The sequence below is a fragment of the Platalea leucorodia genome (assembly GCF_965183815.1).
Source record: "Platalea leucorodia genome assembly, chromosome: 13".
Taxonomy (NCBI): domain Eukaryota; kingdom Metazoa; phylum Chordata; class Aves; order Pelecaniformes; family Threskiornithidae; genus Platalea; species Platalea leucorodia.
In genome coordinates, this window is record NC_138835.1 from 12,372,117 (window position 1) to 12,396,162 (window position 24,046).

The 24,046-nt window shown below is 41.8% G+C and overlaps 1 protein-coding gene across 1 annotated transcript in view; it reads left to right on the top strand.

Moving 5' to 3' along the window:
- The window catches only part of PHACTR3 (phosphatase and actin regulator 3), a gene marked incomplete at both ends in the record, with an annotated part of 110,782 nt that overhangs the window by 60,181 nt on the left and 26,555 nt on the right, over positions 1-24,046 (top strand). Inside the window, 5 exons of the mRNA XM_082325695.1 lie at positions 2,922-3,104; positions 8,349-8,552; positions 12,495-12,759; positions 13,747-13,994; positions 21,263-21,416. Of these exons, the coding sequence (XP_082181821.1) occupies positions 2,922-3,104; positions 8,349-8,552; positions 12,495-12,759; positions 13,747-13,994; positions 21,263-21,416 (1,054 nt within the window). The remainder of the gene's footprint in view (positions 1-2,921; positions 3,105-8,348; positions 8,553-12,494; positions 12,760-13,746; positions 13,995-21,262; positions 21,417-24,046) is intronic.

The window sequence follows — 24,046 nt, forward strand, 5'->3', positions numbered from 1 at the left end:
AGGATTATGGAAGTTCCCCATAATCCATGAATTTGAAGACATGGCTATTCTAGAGCTTTGTCAAAGCATAGTAAAATAAAATGTCTGTAGAGCACATTAAAAGGTAATAATAATAATAATGAATCAATAAACCTCTTGCATGCATAAAGAACTGGCTGGGAGGAAAACAGATGATGCTAAGTTGCAAGGTCATTTTAACAAAATTAAAATAGTTTAGATAAATACATATAGTGCAGTGAGAAGTGATGACAAGCTGTGCTTTCAAAAAGGCATCTGCAAACAGACTGCTTACCTGTCTGCAATAAAGTTGAATAGAGCTCCTATAAACATCAAACACATTTTCAGTACCACCCTGCTGCCCAGAAAGGAAAGAATGGCTAACAGTCAGTTGAAGGACATTGCAGCCGCCTGCAAGTTATTTTTCTTTACAGAGTGTTGTGAATCTCCAGGGTTATTTTATTATATTATTAGTAGAAGCAGCTTATTAACTGGAATCAAAAATTGACCCAAATAATTCTCAGTGAATTGTTAGTGCCCTACTTGGACTGAGCTGAAGCGGCAGCAGTTTCAAGGCTAAGTCCTCGTTTATGCAGTAAGTTGCAATTGTCAAAGCAGCAATACTATGCTAAAAGACTACAGTAAATCCTAAAATCCCTCTGTTTCATCAGGCTCTACTCCACTTCCAGAGACCTGATTCCTGCGCACTTTCATAAACAGCCCAAACAGGGATGAAGCTGTGGTCTGAGAAATCTCCAGATCTGCTTCATGCATTTACAATAGCTGTGTCACACTCCAGTTTCGTAGCACAAGGTCTGTCAAGCAGCATTTTGAACTGGACTGTTTGGCTCAGAGCAAAGCTAGCGCGGAAGCTGCATCAATCTGTGAGCAGCCCAGGGTGAAAATGCACCGTCCTTGCTTTGGTGATGAGTCATCCTCACAGGTTATGTCACCCTTTCTCCTCACACAACCCCAAAGCCCAGCTGCCCAGACACACTGCGCAGATGAAGGTGCACGGCCTGGGCCCCTTCTGTCTTCTCCTCTCTAGCTCTGCTCACGCAGGGCAAATACAGCTTTGCTGTAGGGAACCAACTTATCCGGCATACAGCGGGATTCCTTCCCAACTAAATTACAGCCCTACTTCTTCTGATTACTTTGCAAAACTCAAGACTCTCTGCTGCTTTCCTTACCAGTGGATCTAAGGTCTGTGATTTCTCCTGTCCCCAGACTATCTCTAAAATATCATGTTGGGACCCACTGCCGGTCAAAGCAGCACATCCACTTTGATCGAAGCACGAGCTGATCATTTCTGACCAGGAACATCACTGTTGTGAGTCTCAGATGCTCCTCAACAGAAATTCTTCAACAGGGCTGTCTTCTGCTTGTCATTACTTCATTAGTCATTACACTTCCCATCGGCTGGGATCTGAAGGAACTCATGTCTGTGACTGCAGTTTCATTGTGGCACAGCTGTCAGCAGCTTGCCTTTCCAAAGGATGTGAGGAACAAGCAAAGCAGAGTTACCTTGAAAACATTTAGGGAGCTTCCCCCGATATTTCTCCCCATTGTGAGCACAAAACTCATCAGATGTAGATGTACTTAAAGCACTGAGAGATAAGGGCTCCCTATCAAATAATGCAGCTGTTAATACACCGATGATTATGTATAGGCTGCCTTCACAATGAGCTGAAATGTAGGCAATGAACTTTTTCCTCCCTCCCCTTCCTTGTATCATAGCAACTGTGCTACTGCAGGGGCTATTTTAAGAACAGTAACTTTTCACCAAACGTGATTATGAGGCAGACTGAGTGAGCTCAGCATACAAAAATACTGCATCGCTTCCGCAGCATCTCTGAGCCAAAATCTGACACCCTTACCCAAAAGGGCAATAAATTACTGTGCAGATTGTCCAAATAGTATTAAAAAGGAGTAGCTGTGAATGTTCGCTATTTTAAATGAATGTTCAAGAAACTTGTCATGATATCGTTGCAAGAAAACATAGCCCTGTCAGGAGCTTCCAGAAAGGAGTGTCTAGGGCTGAGAAATACAAGTTAGGAGGTCAGGGGTGGGGAGCAGACATGTCCATCAGCATGGAGCTCTGGCTAGAGCGGGAAGTAATTGCTTTGGTTTGCAACAGTGATGTAGATCTTGTAAATTCTGAGAGAGTCATGAAGTACAAGGATAGTTTGTATTCTGAGGACTCTTGCCTGAATAGGAGAATACTAGAAAAGCTTCAGTCATCAAGATGCGTACAGCTGCAGGGATCACTGGCACAAAAATCTTTCAGGGTAAGCAAAGGGAGCAGTTTCTAGGTCTGCATGAAGAGGGATTTGAATTTCTGATCACCTCAATCACACAGGACACGCTTTTCAGAGCTGAGTAACTAAAACTATGCTCAAAACCTAGAGTTTGGTAGGGAATATTAGCAGCCTTGCCTTCAGTAAGGCTCCAGCGTTATTGCTGGGGCAGCTGGATGGCAGCGTGTCGTGCACAGAGCCTGACACAACTCCGACGCGTCAGACCAACCCGTGCAGGTGCTGCAGCACGAGCTCTGCTCGTGCAATGAAGTGCCTTCTCCCAGAGACCTCTGATTTCCCATGCCCGTACTCACCTCCCACACAGCAGGTGCTTACAGAGTATCGTGGCCTTCCTGTACATGCACAACGGCCATTTGCCCAGGCTGTTAGATGCCCACAGAAAAAGGTGCCCTGCTGAGAAAACTGGGTGGATATTAGTGGTGTCCAGATGGGCTGGTGTCCACAAGCTTTGCGTTACAGATGCTCAGCACTGTTAGAAATCAGGTGCTGTTCTAAAACAAATCTCAGTCCCCTGAGCGCTAGCAGCACTCTTCTCAAGAGGGTAGCGGGGAGTTTCAGCTTTCACTGCTCATGGTTTAGTTAAGATTAAATGATTTGGTGTTTTAGATACCGAAGGCAAAGCCTGCACTGGTGACGATGCCGCGAGAGCAACGCAGAGTGACCCTCCAGCTCCTGTGTCCCAGGCACTTGCCTCAGAAGAGGTGCAGCAAGAGAGTACAATAGCAGCCACACCGAATGTGACCTCGCTTGGTGAGGAGCTGCATTTGGATGAGCTGAAAGAAGATGCAGGTATTGGATATAAAATGTTTTCAAAAACCTATAAAACGTTACAAAAATATTTCTGCTGACCTGCTTTATGAAAAGTGAAATATGTCAGTGCATTAAAGGGTCAGAGCACCTTGTTCAGCTCAGCTCATACTCGGTTAGCAATCAGTACGTAAAAACAGTGATTTTTGAGACTGCTGGGACCACGCAAAGCTTGGCATAATGGGATTAGTTGGATTATGAGACGATCCAGTCTTGGCATGGTGCCCCTTTGGTATTAGCAGTGACTGCTGTGAAGATGAAACACGCTTCTCTTAAAAACATTTCTTAAACTTCTGTGCCAACCCTGAAATTGCTTGTCCTGGCTCGGGAGAACAATGCCAATACACAGCCCACACCGCCCATATCATCACCCTGTCTACAACATGCTGCAAATACAAGTGAAGTTCAATACTGGGAGCACAGATAAGCTATGCCAAGCTCCTTTCATGCAACTGTGCTCCGGCACAGCTCATCCATGACAGCAGTTCCTTGGGACCAGAGCAGCCAGGCACAACCCAGCAGCTGGAGGGTTTCCATTCACTTCCTGACAACCAAGAAATGCAAAGCTGCAGAGATAATGCTTTATCCTAGTTTGTGAGGAGTGCTGTGTAGTGATTACTGATCTTCCTGCCCATTCCCTCTGGTCAATCTTTACACCTTCCCCATCTGTTCTGGTTGCCTTTTGTTCTCCATCCCACCCCCTCATGCCCTGCTTTCCCTGGGGTCCCAGCCCCCAGCCACTTTCACCAAGCCCACCCCTACCTGCTGGGGTTTGCTGAACAATGCTGCCTGCTTATGCCCTCACCCTGCTTCAGCAGCTCAGAATGGAAATCATTCTCTGAAGTTTTCCATTTCTTTGCTTTATCCTTTCCCACTCCCTTTTCCTCCTGTCCTTTCCATCCCTGTGACTCATGCAGTTTTGTTCCTTTTTTGTTTTGCCTTTATATAATATTGCTCTCCTGGCCCATTTCTAGCTCCACTCCACTCTTAATTGACAACAGAAACTCTTCTGTATCCCAAAAAGTCTCTCTCCTCATGTTTGCTCATCACAAGGAGTTTTTGGTAAGCTTAACAACACCTTTCCATCACCCATCACCTTCTTCATTTCAACTACATGTGTTATTTCATCAAGAAATATCCCAAAGCACTGTATGTGGGCTTCTAAAGATTTATCCTCTCTCTTTTTTGTCTCTTAAAATAGAGACAAAATAGAGAATTGGACATAGACAGCTTCTATTAATACATGCCCTTAATTCTGTTTTCCTTTGTCTTCAAACTCTATCCTTATGGCTGTGTTTAGTTTTGTATCAACCTAGAAATTAATTGAGGCAAAACCCATTCATCTCCCTCTTGTTACAAGAGCCAGATCAAGACCTTGACCAGAATCCTTGAGGCACTACTATTATTAGCAACAGTACTCTTTTCTAGAGCGTTTCATTCCATATCACTGAGGATATTTCTCTCTGAACTTCTAATTCTTATCATTGGGACAGGCTATCCTGGAAAAATGGTGCTAGTAACGTATCATGTATTTAACCTTATGGTTCTGCAAAACCTAGTACTATGATTTAAAATTTGCCTTTCACTGCATTCAAAATTGTGTATTGAGGCTTTCAAAAGCATCCCGATTTCTTACGTCTCTTTCTCTAATCCTAGTTCCTTTTTTTGTCTCCCTGGCACAACCTTTCCTCTCTTCTGTATTTCTTTTCCTCCATTTTTTGAGGTGTCATTTTTCCAGGTTCCAAAAAATAACAGTGGGATTACCTTCTCCTGTCTCCCTGGTCTGCAAGACTCCACTCATATTTGTTGGAAATCTTCCTACCTCTTTCATTGGTGGCCTCTGGCTTTTAAAATAATTATTGTCGATCTAATTTTTTATGTGCTAATTTATCCCTGTCTGTGCATTCTAGCATTCCTGTCTCTAGTGAGTCCACCTTAAGGAATTCATTGGGTGGGAAAGCTCTTCAAAATTGTCAGTGTATTGCTAAGTTTATTATAATGTTGAGTTTATTGTAACGTTTGTCCTTGGGCTCAACCCAGGCCCAGTGCAGTAGGTGTCACACAAATTCATATGAATATTTGACCACCTAGAAAGAAACAGCATATATTTGCTTTATACCCAATATGTTGTATTTCATCCTGAGGATGTGAGGTGAAGGCCAGGGAGGGGAAGAGGAGGGAAGAAAACGAAATATTTGTAGACTTCGTGTTTGGTTAATACACAGAAAAAGAACAGCCTAGGCAGAAAGAAGGCTGTTTTTCCCACCTAACCTAGCCAATGGGCTTGGGGGCAGTCCCAAGGGGAGGATTTCTACCTAGTAGTGAGATGGCATTTTGACAAGTGGCACTCCATGAATAATTAGCTATTCTGGCAGAGTCTAGTGCTGAGCACTTGGAGTATTTTCAGCAGGATAACATTCACTCTGCAGTATGAAATCTGTTAATAGGTTTGTGTACTCAAGACTCAGGTCTGCCTTCAGACTGAGTCAAACGTGTACTGTTGTTACCAGAAACAACCACAGAAAAAAACAGACGCAAACCATTCTTTGCAGGGAATGTAAAATGGACATTCTTTAGACAACAGTGCACAATGCCAGCTTGTTTTCAGGATACCACTCTCAGAACAGGATGGAGTTCAGAAACAAAAAGATGTTTGACTGAGGCTGAGTGTGTTTCGGACCCACCTTCTCTGTAGGAAAGGTCCCACTATGGCTGCTCCTCTGCATCTGTGCCAAACAGCACTTAATGTCACAGGGAGGTCTACTAATTTCGGTGAAGTTACTGCCAGAAGAAAGTATCACTCCACTCAGGGGAATGCACTCAAATCTGACTAATTTTCCTGTCAAGGTACTAACAATCTACTGGAGCGCTTGATCTTTCTGTAATGTAACCCAGTAGTGACTTAATTTTTCTCTTCCTCTATTCCATATTTTGTCTTCTATGCAGTAGACACAAAACTACAAAGTGACGTCTGCCTGGAACAAAGCATTTCCCTACAAGTAGATTTAAAAGAAAATTATTTCCTTCTATAATTCAGGCAACTATCACATACCACAGCTTTCAAGCCGAATTTCACAAGAATTCCTGTTAATGACACATATTTTTTCTATTTTCCTGTCTTTTTTGAATGATAAATACTCATTCCTCCTCTTCTAGGAATGCTCATTAATCTGTTTGTCAACAAATGAAATGCTATTATCTTGCCAATGCTATTGTTTCCAACTGCCTAAGTGCTGTGGTGCCTCCCCATGCACTCTGAACACAAGGATGCTGAATGCTCATTAATACAGAGAGTTTGTATTCCAAACAAGACATAAAACTGAGCCAAGAAAAGATTTGTGACGTGGCAGCTGTGGGTGCCCACTGCTGTGAGTTTTTAGGAGATGCCCTAGAATGGTTTGGAGGGAAAGGCACTTTGTTTAGACAATCCAGAATGCTAAAAGGAGTGGGATTTGCCAGTTATCCAGCCCAAGCAGTCTGGACCTCTCTCATGCTCTGCTCTGGTGAGACCCCACCTGGAGTACTGTGTCCAGCTCTGGAGTCCTCAGCACAGGAAAGACATGGACCTGTTGGAGTGGGTCCAGAGGAGGGCCACAAAAATGATCAGAGGGCTGGAGCACCTCTCCTATGAAGAAAGGCAGAGAGTGTTGGGTTTTTTCAGCATGGAGAAGAGAAGGCTCCGAGGAGACCTTATTGCGGCCTTTCAGTACTTAAAGGAGGCTTATAAGAAAGATGGGGACAGACTTTTTAATAAGGCCTGTTGCAATAGGACAAGGGGTAATGGTTTTAAACTAAAAGAGGGTAGATTTAGACTCAGTATAAGGAAGACTTTTTTGTGGTAAGTGTGAAGCACTGGCACAGGTTGCCCAGAGAGGTGGTAGATGCCCCATCCCTGGAAACATTCAAGGTCAGGTTGGACGGGGCTCTGAGCAACCTGATCTAGTTGGAGATGTCCCTGCTCATTGAAGGGGAGGTTGGGCTAGATGACCTTTAAAGGTCCCTTCCAACCCAAACTATTCCATGATTCTATGCTGAGGAGAGACTTAAACACTGATCTCCCCATTTGGATGAGTGCTTCACCTGCTAGGGTAGGAAAAATAACCCTCATGGCTACTACTGAGCCCACAATGGCTGGAAATGGAGAGAGCCTGGCCGTGGCTGGAGTCCTGGATCAGAGTCAGCCTCAAGCCTCTCTGTGGGTCCCCAGGTATGCCAAGGCAGAGGTCAGGACACATAACAGAGCGTGAAAGCCAAACAGTGAAGCATTGTGCAAGTTTAAGCACTGCCAGAGTCTGCTGGTATCTGAGCAGGATTCAAGGATGTTAATTTTGGACTTCATTACTGAAATTCCACCTGTGTCCTGCTTGAGCTTCATGCCTTTCTGGATCTAACCCCCTGTGCCCTCATCACAGCCAGGTCAACTTGATGAACTGCTCACTGATTCAACCTGCACTAACTTTAAGAGCTAAGTGCTTTTGCCACCTTTCAGGAGACAATCCTGAAATGAGCACTGCTTCAACACCTCAAATTAAGGCTCTGGGGATTGAAGTTTTCTTAAGTACTTCACCGATTCTCTGTTCCACACTAGCTGCTGAGATCCAATGGCAAATCATTTTTATGGCAGGCTTTTCTTGGTTATCAGCTTTAACCTCAGGAAAGACTCAACAGTTCCAGAGTCAGGTACAGTAAGAGAAGACTTGGGATGCAAGTTGAAGTCATGTATTAAATAAGATAAAAATTAAATTGTGCAAATAAAGGCATACAACAAGCAATTGGAAAGTCAGCTTTCGTGTAATATTACCAGTTTGATGCTTTTTGCCCTTTAGCTGTGTGTTCCTAGCTCAGAAGAGTACTCAATCAGTAACTGTGCCACTGCAGCTACATGCTGTAAAAAAATTCATTGCAGTTCTCAAAAGTTGCTTTGCCTTGCTGTCTTCATTATTAAAAAAAAAAGGAAAGGGAAAAAGGCCTTAGGGAAGTAAGGGAAGGTCAGCAGTTTTCTCAGGAACATCAAAACTAACATTTCTTCAATATCCTCAAACATTTTATTCTTTACCTGCCTTGGCTGGTTGGCTATTTCACGCAATAATTATTTTCACTATGGAAAAGAAGTGCTTCTAGCTGTGTGCCATGTGTTCTGTTTTTCTGAATGTTCCTGGCATTGTCCCCTGGCCTATCATTATTATTAACTTCATGTTCCATTAATTTTACTCATCTTCCTACTAGCCAAGAAACCTTCAGCACCCACGGAAGAATTAGAAGATGTCAGCCTGCCAGCAACTGAAGACAGTCCACAAGCCTTACTTGTAGCTGAATCCACAGATTCCCCCCAGAAACAGACAGAAAGAAACCCAGCACAGCTTCCCAGCCCTCCGTTGCTCCCAGCTCCACCACCTAAGGCAATCTCCAAAATCACAAAGAGCGTAACAGGTCAGTCATTACTGGTCACTAAAGTCTTTCCCATCCCTTATGTGTTGTTCACCTACACAGCACAATTTTTTTCTTACATCCTTTTTTAAGCCTATTGCTGCAAATTGCTGTGAATCAGGCTAGTTATATTGAGTGAACAGAATGCTAATCACTTCCATGAACTGAGTGGTCTGGTTGCCCAATAACAACGCACTGATCTTTGTACTTCGCATATTTGTCTGAATCTCTCAGGGGATTATTTGTTGCAAGTCTATCACACTAAACACATGCAAAACAAATCAAACCAACTGCAAACATCTGCTGAATCAGATGCTCATATTGATATGCCGTAAAACACAAGGAAGATTTAAATGTTTTCATTACCTAGACTCCTGCTGGATAACAGTACAACAGCCAAAACCAAGTTCAAGTCAATAGGTTCAGCAGAGGTTTCTGTCTAAAGGTTTGCTCTCTAGGGTAGGTCTAAACTAGAGCTATGAAATCTGGTCTAGTTACACAGAACACACATTAAGTGATACACCTGGCTCCCACAAAGCAATCCCCCGTGCCAGACTTCAGTGAATGTTTCAAGAGCAATTCCTCTGGGCCTGATTTTCTAATGTATTGCCAATGTTGTTACATTTTCCAACATGCTGGCACTGCAGAAAGGGTGTTAAAATGAATATGATTTTAGTTTGGTCCAATTTTAGGGCCCCTACATATGGTAAAAGCAGTTAAAAGGGCCTTATTGCAAATTAGAATCGAGTCCTGACATCTAAATGTCAGACCTGTTGGATATTTAGACTTTTAAATGACAGCCATTACCTCAGCCGTGATTTGCATCCACACTTATCTACTGGCACAAACAACAGGGCTTGCAAAGTCACCAGGAAAAAAAATATCAGAGGGGCATTGAGATCTGACCAATGGGATTCATAGAAAATATTGAGTTTTCAGTCTTTTTGCAGAAAATGACAAGTATTTGTTTCCCATGGAAAATATCCATATTTTGTCCATGCTTAAAAGCTGTAAGAATTTAAGTGGGAGTTGGATTCAAAATGGTATCATAATGCTCCTTGGGAGCTGCTGTTCAGATGCGTTCAACATTCTGTGCTATCTGTCAGGCTCTAGCCTGCCCCTTCCAGCTTGCAACATGAACTGGCACAACCCGGACACCCTTTTGACTTCGCTTAACTGATGAGAAGTCCATGCTCTGCATGAGATGTAGGCTATTTGGAAAACCTGACCCATAGCAGGTAACGAGATTACAGCTCCACCAGGCACTTCACAGCATTTTGAGTCTAGATATTTTGCTGCTTAACCAAAGTATTTCCTGTAACATCTAAGATACACTGAGTTTTGGTATTTCATTCTCACCTAAATTTTCCACAAAGAACAACTCTTAGTTTTCGTAGTGACTCCAGTAACTATAGACCCTTTTTCAATAGTGATTGTACATTTGTTTATTTTTGCGTGGATGTGGAGGCAGTGGTAAGTTAAGACTAAACAAATACTGCCAATGAGTGAAAGGGAATACAAATGTATGGGGAGAGAGAAAGAGTGATTATGAAAGACAAGGAAGATGGAGATGTTGAAAAGCTCTTTTGTATTTAGTTTTTTCCACCCTTAACAATGTGAGAGATGCTGTTAGCAGAGGAGTGAGGAATAAGCCAAGCACCAATTAATCACAGAGAGAGGGGGAACAGGGCAAGGTGCCAAGATATCACTTTGCAAGATTATTCACTGAACAGCTGTCATTAGGACAAATAAGGTGTGATCTAAGGAAAATCTCAACTCTCAATATTGGCCCAAGCTGCAATGAGGACAAAATTGTCCCTTGACCTGTTCCAGGAACAAGCAGGTATAAAGATAAAGTCTCCTCCTTCCTGCTTTAGGGTTGAGCTGAACCTGGGGTTCTTGCTCTGAGAAAACACGGACACCCTCTCTCACTATGCAGCAGTATGAAGTGACTTAAGAGGTGGTTTTTTCATCCCCTCAGGCCATGATTCAATGGTCAGTGATTGATCATATATGTCCTCTGTCCATCTCCACAGTAGCACATAATCAAAATCCCCTCGAGTGCTGAAAAAACATCCTTGCTTAGCAGAGGCTGGCTGTCTCCTGGCTGCAGCAACCATCCTGATCAGTACAGGAGGAGCTCCAGGGTGGGAAGGTGTCTCATTGCGAAGACATTGCACATTGGGCATCTAGACACTTGAAGAAATGCCCTTGTGCTTTCAGACATTTCAGATTTTAAATAGGATAACTTTTGGACTAGCTTGACCCCATCTTCTGGATGCATAGAGAGATGAATGAAGCTCTGGCCATTGGTTAGGGTTCTGGGCTGGAGGGAGAGAAATGTGCAAAAATGCCTTCCAAAAATGAAAAAAATAACGTTAGACCTTTCGTAGAATGAGAGAGAAGATTTTATTGTGGATGCAGCTCTCCTCATTGAAGGATGCTCTCCTCCTCATAGCACAAATGTGAAAAAGAGACCAGGCATAGTGTTGTCGCTCTCAAATTTTTGATGTTTGATTTTGCTTATGGCTACAAGAGCCCTTCTTCCTACTTGTGCTTTTGCTGTTGTCCTCAGTAATTCTGCTCTCCAGTCTCCAGATGCCCAGCTCTGTTCACAGCATTACCCTTATGGAGCTGTACCAGATTTCCAGCAGTGAACTTAAGAAAAGGCATGTAGCTGGTAACCATTATGCAGGATGCTGGGTCTGAGAGAAAATATTTAATAACTGAAGTTAACATTCAAACCTACTTTTGTCCTCTCCAATTTTCTAGCAAGTTACCCTGCTAATAGCAACCAAGTCTTTTTTACATGGGTATTTCAGGATAATCCTGGTCTGAGCAGAAGTTTTTCTCTGCTATGAACTGCAGGATTTATCTCAAAAGCAAGTGAAAGAAGTAAAAATGATCTGTGAAAACAAGTTTGTACAAAAGCTGCACAAGCTGTGTCGGTTTAAATTCCTGTTTAAAACACTAGGTGGCAACAAGAGAAAAGAAATACTCTCTTGTATGAAGAACTTGCATTGCCTTTCTACACCCAGACTGAGCTATTGGTGTAAACAACGCCATATGCCAGAGGCTTGGGATTAAGATATAAGGGAAAGTGGAAGAGAACTGCAGAACAGAAAAACTAATCAGCATCTTTTTCAGGCCAATGTTCAGTTATCTTAAGAGTGTGAAACTACCAAATTTACAACCAGAGACACGTCTACTGCGTTACAGACTCGGGTGCTAGAGAAATGTATATATCAAAGTCTAATTTCCAACAAAGTGCTTACATTGCATAAAAAATATCTGAACCTGGGGGTAAAAAAAAGATCAGATTGCCCCACCCTTCTTTTTTCTTCTTAGTGCTCAATACCACATCTCTCATTTGGATTTCATTTGGCAAGTTTCGTTATGCGAACATTATCCTTATATTACAGTGATTTTGGCATTTCCTCAACTGGCATATGAAAGACAGAGGTCTAAGCTCTGCAGCAATCACAGAGGAGCAGATAATAGACATTGGTACATTTTGTCCTGACTGAGAACCACAGTGCATAAATTTTAACATAGTCTGCCAGAGTCCAACAGAGAAAGTGCTAGATTGGAAAGCCTGCACAGTACAAGCCATTGGTGGTTAGGAGGAACAATCAAGAATGCATTGGTGGGCTGGGGAAAAGGAGAATCTAATCCTGTGGGAAAGAGAGGAAATTGGGGAGGCATCTATTTTGCTAGATCAAAGATCTGGATCTGTGTAGTACAAGCCTTTTGAATTCAGATAGTTACTGAGCTTAACCAGTTACCTCCTAGCAAGAACAAAACATCACCATTTTCCTCTGTTCAACACAACAAAGTAATTTCAGTGCAGACTCTGTGTGAGAAAGAAGAAAGAAAGGAGAAAAAAAAAAACAAAAAAAAACCAACCAGCATTGCACAACCTCTTACCCACTTGTGTTTTGACAGCAGGAAGTGAAATAGATGACCCAGCCATGAAATCTCCTCCTTCCACCATCCTGAAGAATTATGTCATTGTTGGTTCCTCCCAAATCTCAGGACAAGCTGCCCTCTTCCATCCCTCTGGCCAGAAAAGTTCAGAACCCCATGTCAGAGGACAGGTAACAACGCCAACCGGTTCCCCTCACCTGGCTGCCGTCCACCTGCCTTTACCTCCTAGCAGAGTCATTGAAGAACTCCACAGGGCTCTGGCCACCAAACACCGGCAGGACAGGTACCTACAGCCTCTTGGCTATATGGGTGCATGAGGAGAGTCATTCCACTAAATCATTTTTCTTGGTAAATGTTCCTGCCCTGTTATTAGCATTTTATTTACCCCTACAGCTTGGGTTTGCCTTCCTCTTGATGTCACAACTTTGAACATCCATCCCTGGTTAAAGTACTTAATTTGGCAGTTACTTCAAAGTATATTCTTCCTTTACAAGGAGGCTACTGTGACATGGAAGTAGGTTTTCAAACGCGTAGAATAATTTGATAATCCTTGCAAAATCCTATTGCAAAAGAAAATCTCACCACAAAATACCAAGTTAGAGTAGCTAAGGCATATCCTGTTCTAAATATCAGTACTCTACATACAAGAAATGCTACTATTTCCGTATACGTCTCTTGGCTTATACATGAGCATATACGGTATCCATTTTTAATACAGATGCTTGTGTGGGAGTACATTGGGTACTTTGTCTGGTTTTCATTATGAGCCCTCCTGTGTATTAGAGGAGGACAGAGATAACCTTTTCCATCAAAGAGCTTTGGAGTTAAGTTAGTAACATTTCTCAATTCCATAACAGCTATTGTCATGGGGAATAGATTCATACAATATTATTTCCAGGCCCTGTTAAACCTTTGTCATGATCATAAAATATCAGAATGGTAATATTTCATGCCATGTATGTTTTACATTAGAAGGACGTGCTGTGTGTTTTATTTTAATCAGTACAGTGTAGCATGTGTCTATATAAGAAATACATTAGTCACTACCCTTCTGTATCTTATTTTTATGACAGAGATAGGAAAGTAGATCTGCATTAGCCATTCTCAACACAGTCCTGAGAATGCCATCCCATGTTGTCCCATGTTGAACTCTCTGCCCTGGCCTTTACAAGCTACAAGACATTCTGCTCATTCTCATATAACGATAATTCCTACTGTGGCAATAAAACAGTCTTTTGTAAAAACTGAGCTGTGCACCTTCCACCCACAGCTTCCATGGAAGAGAAAGCAAAGGCTCTCCAAAAAAAAGAGTGGATGTCCGTCCATCCAGAACATCCAGCATTGAGCGCAACAAAGAAAAGGAGAACTCACTGAGTTACAGCAGTGATTCAGAAAATAAGCGGAACTCAGTTAAAGAGTCGGATGAGAACAAAGAAAACATGATCATGAACTCGGAGCTCAAGGAAGACTCTGTTTTTTATCAGGATGAGGAAGTTTTGAATGACTCCGTTATTTCTGGTAAGGAAAGTCACTTATTATATTATAAAGATATACTATCGTAGCCTAATGGAATACTCCAAACAAGGCAGCATGCAACAGAAAATATTGAGCAGTATAAATTCCTCTATTGTCACATCGACTTTTTCAAGGAATCCTGGTGAAAGCTAAAGTTAAATTTGAGTCATAGTGATTGTGATCATGTTTGGTAGGTGCTGCATACTAAGATGATGTTTAGAGTTACGCTGATAAGTCCATGTATCAGCATGCTTTACCCTTTCAGTTACTTACGTACCCTGTGTACTACTACATATGAATGGCAGCACTTGCAGACACATCTCACCGTCTGCAGGCAAAGCTTTCGGTACACCCAGTGCCAATGCTGTGGTTGTTTTTTGAAGCATCCCATTTCAGGACTATTATCCAGTGCAGTGATGGTACAGTGAAAAGTGGAAGAGACCAATGAATCCAGGAAAGAAAAACATCCAGAGAAAATATCTTAAAGAAGAAAGTTTCTCTTCATTTGGTCCATTTTACCCTTTCTTGAGACATATGGGGAATGAATTGTATAATCCTGAGCAATTATTTAAGTGGGCTTTGGCAAAATAATCAGCTCTCATTAGAAAATTTAATTTTCATTCAGGCTTTTAATGTCTTCCATGTTAGCAAGACAAAGATTCAGTCTGAAATGAATCCTTCAATCTCTTCATCAATGCATTAAAAGAAGGCAGGCAGAGAAAAACTCATCAAAAAATAATTGTTATAACAGATCAAGGATGAATTTTAAAAGGTGCCTGTTAGAAACTATGAGCCAGCAGACAGGACACATGGGTTCTGCTCCTGTGTCTTAAGACACCTAGTAACAGAATAGACTACTGAGATAAGGCAAAAGAAAACAGAATCCCTTGTATAATTGCTGTGCATTTAAGGATAACTTAAAAAATAAATATCACCTTTTAAGTTTTTTTTTTTTTTTCTGTGTGTTGCTCCTGATTATAAAAGTGGTCTCCTTTAGTATAAATTCTAAGAGGTAGAGACAGCCAGGCAAAAAAATATGTTATCGCCTGCTGGTAAAAACAAATCTGAATTTTTTTTACTGTTGAAGATGAATACTCTAACAAATAATGATTCAGTCTCTGTGAAGACAGAAATTATGATGATAGAAGGGCATTGGATATTGTACAAATTTCCATGATATCTAGAAGCAGCTCTTGGCTTTCCACAATAAGTGTTATAGTTCTGAAAAATTTCTGCTTACTACAGAGTTGAACAACAGTGATAGTGTATTAGCGATGGCTTAAGAATGGTTTAAATGCAGCCAGTTTTATAGGGCAAGATTAGACCAACGGAGATGGTGAGAAAAACAGACCTCTTTCAAAGATACTTTGGCTTTATTGTAGCTGCAACAATACCGCTGCTCAGCATAGAAGGTATTGAAATCTGCCATTTGAAACATTGGCTACACAACATGAAATGAAAAGAAATCAGACTGAACAGAAAACTTTTTCCCCTTAACTATATAATTTAATTTAAGAAAATATTATGTGTACGTATAAATCCTACTCCATACAACGGCTTATGTTTCGGGCATGATTGGTCATGTATTATGACTGAGTAGCGCATGCCTGCTAGAAATTTAGAAAAATAATCTTTGATAGTAAAAAAATTATTAAATAAATTTTTGAATAATATGTGAGTACTACAAAGATGTAAAAGCTGGATGGAAAAGCTGATAGGACTAATTGGTGAATATAACGAAGTAGGGTTAATACATTCTTGAATGTTTTAGTGAATAAGATTAACAGCCCAAATTTAAAATGTGAAGGGCCGGAACCACATACAGACTTGCTTCCCCAGTTCTCATGATGGTGTGCTAGTAATAAAAGTGCATACGTAGACAGCCAGTTAGATGCCTTCTCTGAAAGGCTGAAAATGCAAAGGTTTGTTATGAAATTAGGTGGTGCGGTGATTATATAGAGATTAGTATTTACCTGCAGATGTACACCGAGGGCAGAGAGAGCAAACACAGACAGTTTATCATTTGATAAAGAGGCCACAGATATGAACGCAACACCTTTTTCCATGCAAAACACTTTCCAACTTCAACAAAAATAATTTTTAGGAAGAATTGTCTCTCATTTTTTTTGTTTGTAGTTACACAGCCTTCTTCCTCGTAATTAATTTATCTCACCCTTTGGCATTTGAGTCTCTTCACACCTAAACTTCAGTCTCTGCACCAAGAAGCCCATTCCATACACTGCTAAAACCTACCCAAGTCATCCTAAGATCATTTTATTTAAAATGGCTGAAGATCATTGTGGACTGCCCTTGTACTTTCAGGTTGTAAATGTGCATTTACAAAAGACCTAATTTCTGGTACAAGCCTGGTGCTTGCTCTGCCAGTGTTTAAGTTCAGGCACATTTTAGGGGCACAACAAAAATCCAGGCCAGGCAGTTTCAGCTGTATGATGTCTAAGGAGGCTGCCACGGATGGGTACCAAGCAAGGTGGGCAACACAGCTGCTTAAACCACAGCAGTCCTGGTGTGGAGTGGTATAACCTCAGCCGCGAGAAGACAACAGCTTTGGGGATGTGACTGCTGCTCATTTACTCAGCGCAAGCTGGGACATAAGCAAGGCATTTCTGCTCTTGACACTGGGTGGCACTGCTTGTGCCAGCATTCATTCAAATGCACCCGTTTGCATTTCAGAGAGGAACGAGAGACACAGTAGTGACAGGGATAGCACCAGAATAATTCCCTGAAAAGCTCCAGATTCTTTCTAGTTTAAAAAATCTGGGCTGGTTTGCAAGTCAGGAGGTAAAACTATCGATTAATCTAAAGTTGCTTTACGATTAGCATACTGCCTTAGTACGTCACCAACTTTGCCGTTGCCACTGCGACGCAGAACAGCGCATCAGTGCGACAGCCCCATGGTTACAAGGAGATTGGTACAGGTCACAGATAACTCTGCAAAACGTGAGGAATTGTACCTTGGCTTTCAATTAGCAGCCTACTCAATAAATCATTCTTTGAAACCTCTAAAAGTAGTCTGTGCATAAGCTTAAAAAATAATGTAACTAGCATGTATCCCACAACTGATAACTAGTGCAAGCAAGGTCTTTCCATTAGCATGCAGTATTAGGATTTGCCTGTTGCTTGATAGAAAGAACAGCAAACATACAGGAAATTAAATGTCATGATTCAATGGAATTAAAACAGGAACTTTTGTCAGGAACCTGCAGACCAAGCATGAAAAGGGCGTGAATTTTCAAAGCATTTGTTGTTGACCTAGCTGAGCTGCCATAAATCATGAAAGGAGCCACAGCCAAGATCCTCTCTGAGATAGCTTGGTCATGGGGCAGACCGGCATTGAACATGCCTTATTGACCAGGAAAAATAACCCTTAAGAAGAAAATACTTAAATAAGGGTATTTGCAGGTTCACTTTCTACAGAGATAGTGATCAGGAAGGAATTTGCCTCGGGGTGCTGAAAATGGATGTGGGGAAAAAATAGTTTGGGGCTTTATTTCCTCTTTGTTCTCTGGTTTTGTTTTATTTATCTGTTTATTAATTCTGAAACATCAGATATGGGTTTCTGCAGCAGGTGGAATAACAGAACCGGCCATCAGTGGGCCGGTCAAGATGAAAACAGATTAATTACACAGTGTTTCCCGGCATGTCTTCCTGAAGGGGGTAACATCATCTCCCTCTTTTCACTTTGCCAGGCAGGTATTATTTTTCAGGAATTAACCCAATTGGTCAGGCATGGGGAATGGCTCCTTAGACTAGCAGATCAGCTTAATCCAGATCTCTTGCATTTTTATTTGGTGAAATACCCTAAAGATTAATCAGTGCCCAGTGCATATGGACCATGGGAGTGGCTATAGCATAAGCCTTTTAGAAATCCAGACATCTGGACGAAGTGAGCACAGCTTATCCTGAGTGGGTTATATGCTCTCCACTCCTCTAATACAACAGCAGGATTTGGGTTAAAGTTGAGATTTTTCAGATATGATTTGTGTTTTTAATTTCACACAGTAGTAGACTCTTTCTAAGTGTGCAGCAGAGCAGCCTAGGAGCAGTCAAGGGCCTGAAGAACAGCTTCATTTTACTTTGTTTCATGCAAAATATTGCATTGTTCTGTCTCCCTTTGAAATACAAGCCTCTGGGGCATACACAGAGCTAGCTTAAGCCAATGTCTCCACATCAGCTTCAAAACTTGACTTCTTGCAAACAAGTCCAGCCTTTTAACTGCAGAGCATCGGTTTCAGCTGGCCTTCGGGGGGGGTGGGCTATGTGACCTTTAAATGTCCCTTCCATCCCAAAGCATTCTATGATTCCATGAGATCAGGGACAGCAGAAAATAAGCCCTGACCTCATCTGAGCTAATAATCACTGTGATTCTAGCCCTTGTCCTCCCACATTTCAAAGATCAGGTATAGTATGGTACGGCAAGTAGTTTTATAACAGCCTGAAGGAAGTAGGGATGGTCCTGCATGCTCATACCTTAGCTGTCACCAATGAATGGGAGAATAACCGTTTAGGGTGCATCTCCAACAAAAAAGTGTTTACTACACATGTAGAGCTCCCTTGTTTCCTTCTAAGCAGTTCTGGACAGAGACGTATGCATGTGCTGCATAGTGTGTACATGTAATGCTTTCAGTGCACCCAAGATGCACTGAACTGCCTGCAAAACCACTACGCAGATGGCCAGCACATAGGCGGTATGTCTGTCGTGTTCTGGAGACCTTGGGCTTAACGTGCATGTGCAGTCTCTCCGCAGCAATCTCCTGACACGACCAAATTCCTCTTACCGCCTGTTTAAAATTTCCAGGTGAAAATGAGAACATGTTCAGGGATACCCAGGAGTTTGCTAGCCCCAAATGTGCTTCAGATTGTTTCCAGAAGGAATTCCGTTGGTTCCTGTGCTGTACAGATCAAGCACTGCAAACGCCCACTCTGCACCCACTCCCAGTGTGGTGGAGGCTTGAAAAACCTTGACAGAGTCCCAAGTCTGTGGCTTCGTAGGCCAAATGTTTCTGATGGAGTCATATATTCAGTTAGCAGAAGGCTCTGTGTGGCATCAGCCAAATCATTTAACTTCTTTACCCATCTGTTAAATATATAGCTACTACTTCAGAGGGCTGTGTCGTTTAATTTAATTAATGTTTGCAACAGACTTTGAAAGCATTAGGAGGAAAGTGCTGAACAAGGGCACAGCTTTTAGACTCTAAGCGGGGTTTTGAGCTGATTATGGTTTCTAAAAAGTTTAATTTTAGACCACTGCAACTACCAAGAGACTTGTTCCTGCTCACACAGGGAGACCATAACTACTCTCTGCCCCAATCTTCCCAATATGTATATGTGGATGTGGTATAGACTCCTCCCCTCTGCATAAAGAAATTCGAGATCAATAGTGATAATAAGAATGTAGGTCCACAGATCCCTAGCAAATAAAACCCCAATATTTGGGAATGAGAATCTATTTAGGATTTAGAATCTTGCCAACCTCCAGAGCATCCTTTAAAAAACAGACTTTAATCCTATCTCAAATGCCAAACAAAAATACCAATTAAATGTCATTTTCTTTAAAAATTAGGTGACCTTTTCTAGAAAAGGTGAAACATTAAATTAAAAAAAAAACAACAAAACCTTTAAAGTAAAAAGGAACCTAACCAAAATAACCTCCTATTACAAACCACCCTCCCAAGACGAAGCAAATACAAAGTTTTAACTGTAGCTCCTGCATACCCTGACAATACTCTAAACCCCATCTGACTGGTGCTACTCTGCAATGATAATTTTCAGGCTCTGCTGAAGCCCTGGACTGGACACCAGAAAAGCCAATACAGCACAGCAGAGGCATGCAGGGATCTGGTGTAAATTTTCTTGCTTACAACCTACCTGTGACGTGCTTGCTGGAAGACGGCAGTCCTAACAGTACGGCTCAGCAGCTCACTGGTTTTAATAGCACTTCCCTCTTCCCCCCATCATAAGCAAGCTACCCCTCATCAAATATGGGCATCGCCTCAGACTTTCAGTCTGCATTTGAAAATAAAGATGGCCTTCTACTTTACAGCCATTTCATTGAATACCTTTCCAAACACATGGCAAAATGGTTTTATAAGCTCAGGAGTCCAATTTTCATTTGTTTAGCCTGCTGAAGTCTAAAGAGTTACACCGGAGGTACAGAAATACCCAAGCTCAAACACAGTTCCCTCTAGTAAGAGTGAAAGGACGTTTCTAATGTCATCAGAAGGGCAGCATCAAGGACTCAGCATCCAGGACACTGAAGAAAAGTAGACTCCTACACAAAACAGTTGCAGCATGTTCTCCTATGAATGGTTCTTCTGTAATGGCAATGTTTTAGGTTGCCTGGTTTGATGGAAAACACATGTTATCATATTTTTACAATAAGCACAACAGGTCATGCAGTCACAGTAAGTATGTGTCTCTTATTGCCCGAACGCCCAATTAAGTTGCCAACATTCTGCAAATTGTTATAAAACCTGGCCTTTTCTTTCATTCCTTGGAATATTTGCCCCTGCTGTCTTCAGAGGGAAAGGCCTAATGTCAACAGTATAGTATCGATTGCTAAATGAAATTCTGTTATGACACACTGTCACAGTGGACAGGATGCAGACATACATAGTGGCTTACATTTAGTGTTAGTTATACACCGTGTCTGATCACAATTCTGATTTTCTAATTTCTAATGCCAGAAAACCAAAATGACATTATATATATGTGTGTGTGTGTGTGCACATGCATATATACACACATACCAAGCAACAACTTCAATTGTTTCAGTTACAGTATCTATTCCTGGTTATACCTGGTGACCCAGAGAGGAAGGTGTACATGTCCCAGCCACTCCTGCCACGGAGCAATCCAGTCCTTCTGCAAAGGAACCACTAAATGGTTCAGGAAATAGGAATTGCTCTGGGCTATAGGGACGCTCAGAGGACTGAGGCAAGATGCACAGCCTTTGACTTCTAAACTAGTGACATGAATCATGTCTCAGCTGCAAATAATTTTCACCTGAGAGCACTGCTTGTTTATAATGGATAACAAAGATAGCAAAGGAATATGATCCTTCTGCATTTGTAAGCGGTTTTGTGTCTGAGCCCTGCACAACTGTAGTGCTACTTACTTATATTAATGTGTACAACTGTTCATTGCACGCTAACATAGAGATCACTGTCTGCAGGTTTCCCACTCTTCATATGTTCGTGTTTCATCTCCAGGAGCTGTCTTTCTAATAACTTTCTTTTCAATGCATGTCCCAGGTACTTTGCCAAGAAAATGCAAGAAAGAACTGCTGGCAGTAAAACTACGAAACAGACCAAGCAAGCAGGAGCTGGAAGACAGGAATATTTTCCCAAGGAGGACAGATGAGGAAAGACAGGAAATCAGGCAGCAAATTGAAATGAAACTCTCAAAGTAAGTCTGTCTAAGAACAGGGAGGAACCTCCCTTTACAATGGAGTGTCCTCTGAGCACTGTCAGATGAGACACTCATCTGGGTCACCCACCCCCAAGTCCATTTCCTGCAGTGAATCATACACAAACTAATGTAGCATGTTTTCAGCTGTCACATGAAAAAAAAAAAAATCTTAACCCTCTCTTCAGTCAGGATTCCCTTGATTTCAGTAGAAAACAAGACAGAAGTCAATGTGGGAGACAAAATTCTGCCACATCTACCTGCAGCTCCACTGACGTAATCAAGATTTTGAGGTCCTCCAAGAAGGCTAGTGCTTTAACAAAAAAATAATATAATTATTTATTAACCTGATTTTGCTTTGTCAGCACTAGTTGAATTTGAGGAGAAAGGCAGTTGTTATAGCTCCATATTTACTTGAACAAGGGAAAGCTGCTGTATGCGTTGGTGGCTGTATTTATGCTTCAAGCAAGAAGCAACTTCAGCAGCATTGCCCTCACATGGGTAAGGTGTTTGTGTAAGCCCAGCTGCAGGGACGGCAGGGGTGCTCTGGTTTTGATCAGTAACCAGAGCAACAGGGTAAAGCTATGACAGAAATAGCATTACTGTGGTGTGTAGCCTAAAGCAAAGATTTAAGGTAACTGTGAGGCTCAGACTGCAACATTTGGGTTTTGTGTGTGTTTTTTTAAGAGCTACATTTGGATATCTGCACACATGAATATTTCAGATGAGACAAAGTGGACTGTTAAATAATCTGTGCTGTGCCTGCCCACATTGGGACAGTGAACACTGCTCACCGCCAAAATGCTTGGAATCAAATTGAGAAACATGAACAGAAGTTGATTTTCAAGGCTTATTAAATATTAAATATCTCAAGCCTCTTCTGAAAGAAACATTTATTGATATTTAGGCTAGCTCATTCATGCGTGTGCATTTGATTAAACTCTACCTCAGGGGACAGGGAATGAGAAGCACGCATATGGATCAGAGCACAAGTCCTAATGGACCAGCATTTACAGAAGAAAACATCACTACCATAACCACACTCGCCCTCAGCTAAGAAAGAAGCTGCGGAATGAACATAGATGAGACTTTGGGTGCACTCCATGATGCCCCTGCAATGTTGGAGATGCAATAAGCACCTTCCTCCAGTCTCAGTGATTGCTGTTCATGCTTTGTAGCATAGTAGCACCTTACACCCAAAGGGGTCGAGTGCATCGTTCCAGTGACTGCACAAGACAGAGTAGATGACAGTCCCTGTCACAAAAACCATGTACATCCCATACAAGTAGAAGATATCACATTACAATTTACATTAAGTTCCAAGAGTTACAGGCAGAGCAAGTCACAGATGTGCCATATTAACACCCATCATCTTAGGAAGGAAAGCGTCATGGACCTTGACCATAGACTTGATCATCTTGACCTTGCAAGCCTTGTGTATTCATTTCAGGGAAATATTTCAAGCTGCACTCCAATATTGTTAATTCCAGTATTTTGGTCAGTCAGTTGCTTGTGAAATGTCTTCATAGGTCAGGAGCCTAATTTTACAGCTCTAAAATACACAAAAAATGGTTTCCACCCCGCTCCATCCCTAAAACCAAGTTGGACTATCACAGAGTATTCACTGAATGAGATTAACTCATATCCAAAATACAGCCTGACTTCTCTTAGTATCAAAGGTCTAATGGAATTGCAGCTTCAGGTGGTATAACTACAGGCTTTATCCCTGTCTTTTCATTTACCATTTAGCTTGTTTAATAATGAGCCTAAAGAATTATTTTAAAGGAGGCATACCTGAAGTCAAGTGTCAGTACAAGGACTTAAAAAGGAAACTGCTCTACTGGTGAAGAAAAGGGCTGGTCATTGCTAGAAGCTAGGAAATGTACTGTCTATAGGTAAATGCACAGAAGGAAGCATCCACACTGTCTGCTGTGGTCTTACAGAGCAATCTGTGGTGCAGGCTATTAGTCTCATCGGTAATGTCTAAAGGATGGCAAAAAGCCATCTTTGTTCCAAGTGCTGGAAGACAGGCTTTCATTTAGCTCCTTCCTCCTGGAACGTGGAAGATTCAGTGCATCTTGGGGAACAGACGGTGCAGAGATTGCTAGAATAGCCAGGAATCGCAAAACAGATTGGAAGCAATCTCCCACACAACTTCCAGCACATATGTGCGCTGGCAGGGCTCAGCTCAGCTCTTAACTCATCCACCAGAATAGAACATGACCGTGCAAACAAGCTCAGGTGGTGGATGCATGCAGGAAAATATTTACACCAGGAAAAGCAAGTATGTGTCAAAAAAAAAAAAAGTAAAAATGTATACAGGTAAAGGCTAAAGAGTCAAAGCCCTACAGGTATCACTCTGGAGTTTCTGACTAGGACTGACTAGGTTTCACCCTACCAAACCCAGACTACCCAAGTCCTCACTCAGAGCACAACCTGACAGTAGCATGGAAATGTAACCACACTGGGCAGAGTGAAAATCTTACATGAAATTTTGAGGTCTTTAAATCCACTCATTTTACCCGCAGTTGTGCAGCATAGTCTCTTTGTGACAACTTGGAAGTTTATAGCTAAGGAACGTACTGCTAAGCATTCAGGTGTGAAGCACTGACCGGGAAATGGGATCCAAA